The sequence below is a fragment of the Acanthamoeba castellanii genome (genome assembly GCF_000313135.1).
Source record: "Acanthamoeba castellanii str. Neff unplaced genomic scaffold scf7180000082823, whole genome shotgun sequence".
In the NCBI taxonomy this organism is placed as follows: Eukaryota; Discosea; order Longamoebia; family Acanthamoebidae; genus Acanthamoeba; species Acanthamoeba castellanii.
In genome coordinates this window covers 7,813-9,099 of record NW_004457507.1, presented here as the reverse complement: position 1 = coordinate 9,099, position 1,287 = coordinate 7,813, and the positions used below count along the sequence as shown (strand labels likewise).

At 57.1% G+C, this 1,287-nt stretch overlaps 2 protein-coding genes across 2 annotated transcripts; one reads left to right on the top strand and one right to left on the bottom strand.

Annotated features, from left to right (window-relative positions):
- Positions 1–295: 295 nt before the first annotated feature.
- On the top strand, positions 296–839 carry ACA1_000220 (Endonuclease/Exonuclease/phosphatase family protein; the record flags this gene model as incomplete). The annotated part of the gene is made up of 2 exons (XM_004340788.1): positions 296–524; positions 625–839. 2 exons carry the CDS (start codon positions 296–298, stop codon positions 837–839), a joined length of 444 nt encoding a protein of 147 aa, XP_004340836.1.
- Positions 840–923: 84 nt separating this feature from the next.
- ACA1_000210 (H/ACA ribonucleoprotein complex subunit 3, putative) lies at positions 924–1,261 on the bottom strand (the record flags this gene model as incomplete). The annotated part of the gene is made up of 2 exons (XM_004340787.1): positions 924–1,021; positions 1,165–1,261. The coding sequence occupies 2 exons, from the start codon at positions 1,259–1,261 to the stop codon at positions 924–926; spliced, it is 195 nt and encodes a 64-aa protein (XP_004340835.1).
- Between the last annotated feature and the right edge of the window lie 26 nt (positions 1,262–1,287).

Genomic DNA, 1,287 nt, shown 5'->3' with positions numbered 1-1,287 from the left:
TCTCTGTCTGTCGCTGCTGACTTGACTGTCACTATGACTGGTCAGAGGAACGGATGTACAAGCAGGAACATGGCATGCCCAAGTCGGTTCTGCTGAGCGTCATCGCCGTGGGCCATCTTCGCATCTCGGTGGCGGTCGTGCATTTGAAGGCCGGGACAGGGGTACGCGCGCAAGAGAAATGTCATCGGCCGATGTGGTTACCTGCCCCCCCCCCCACCATACTCTCGGCTCACACTGAGTTCTCTGCGTGCAGTTTGCTCCGGTACGGAAGAGCCAGATAGAGCAGACCATAGACATGCAGGAGGCGCACCAGGCCGACGCCTATCTGTTTCTGGGCGACTTCAACATGCGCGACGTCGAGAAGGAGAACAACGAGCGGCTCGACGCGAACTACGTCGATCTGTGGCAGGCGGTGCACGGACCTATCGAGCCCGGCCACAGCGACGGCTTCACCTTCGATCTCGCTCGCAACCCAACCGCGCGCCAGATCTCGGAGCGAGTGACCGCCATCAAGCGCACCACGGGTAATTGCCGCACGACACACGACACACACGACACACACGACACACACGACACACACACGACTTTCTCTGCCCTCACCTCGGAGCGGTTTGTGAAATGCAGGGTACAGCAGCCGCTTCGACCGGATCTACTTTCGATCTTCCGCGCCGGTGACTGCTGCGTATAGGCCGCCGGAGATGAACAGCGCGGGCTGGGAAGTAACGGACATGAAGATGATCGGGACTGAGCCCATCTTCTCAACCCCTGACGGCCAGTCGGTGTTTCCCTCCGACCACTTTGGCTTGGCGACTACTCTACGACACAACTCGACAAGTTGATTAATCGTGCAAGCATGTTTTTCTAATTTTTATTGTTTTTGGATTTTCTTGAATTGTGATCTCTTGCTCATCGCATGCACATGTCTAGTACTCGCGAGGGGGCTGCTGGGTGGGGAGGATGCCGAATCGCTTCTTGAGGGTCACACGCTGGCGGGAGAACTTGTCGTCGGGCGAGAAGCGGGCTGCGGAGTAAAGTGGTGAGACATGCAGCAATCGAATTGGGTTAATGAACAAATTGAGCAAGCCGGAGACTGTGGCGAAGGCGCGGCATAAGAAGGCTCGAGGATGCGGAGCGGGGGAGAAAGGGCAAGCAAGAGAATCATACCAGGGTGAGCGGAGACAGTGGCGGTGCCCTCGGGGTTAGACTTCTTGAGGGTGTAGACGCGCTTACCGTCCTTGTCGAGGTAGTACATAAGATGCATGGCTGCTTGCTCTTTTGGGGGATCAC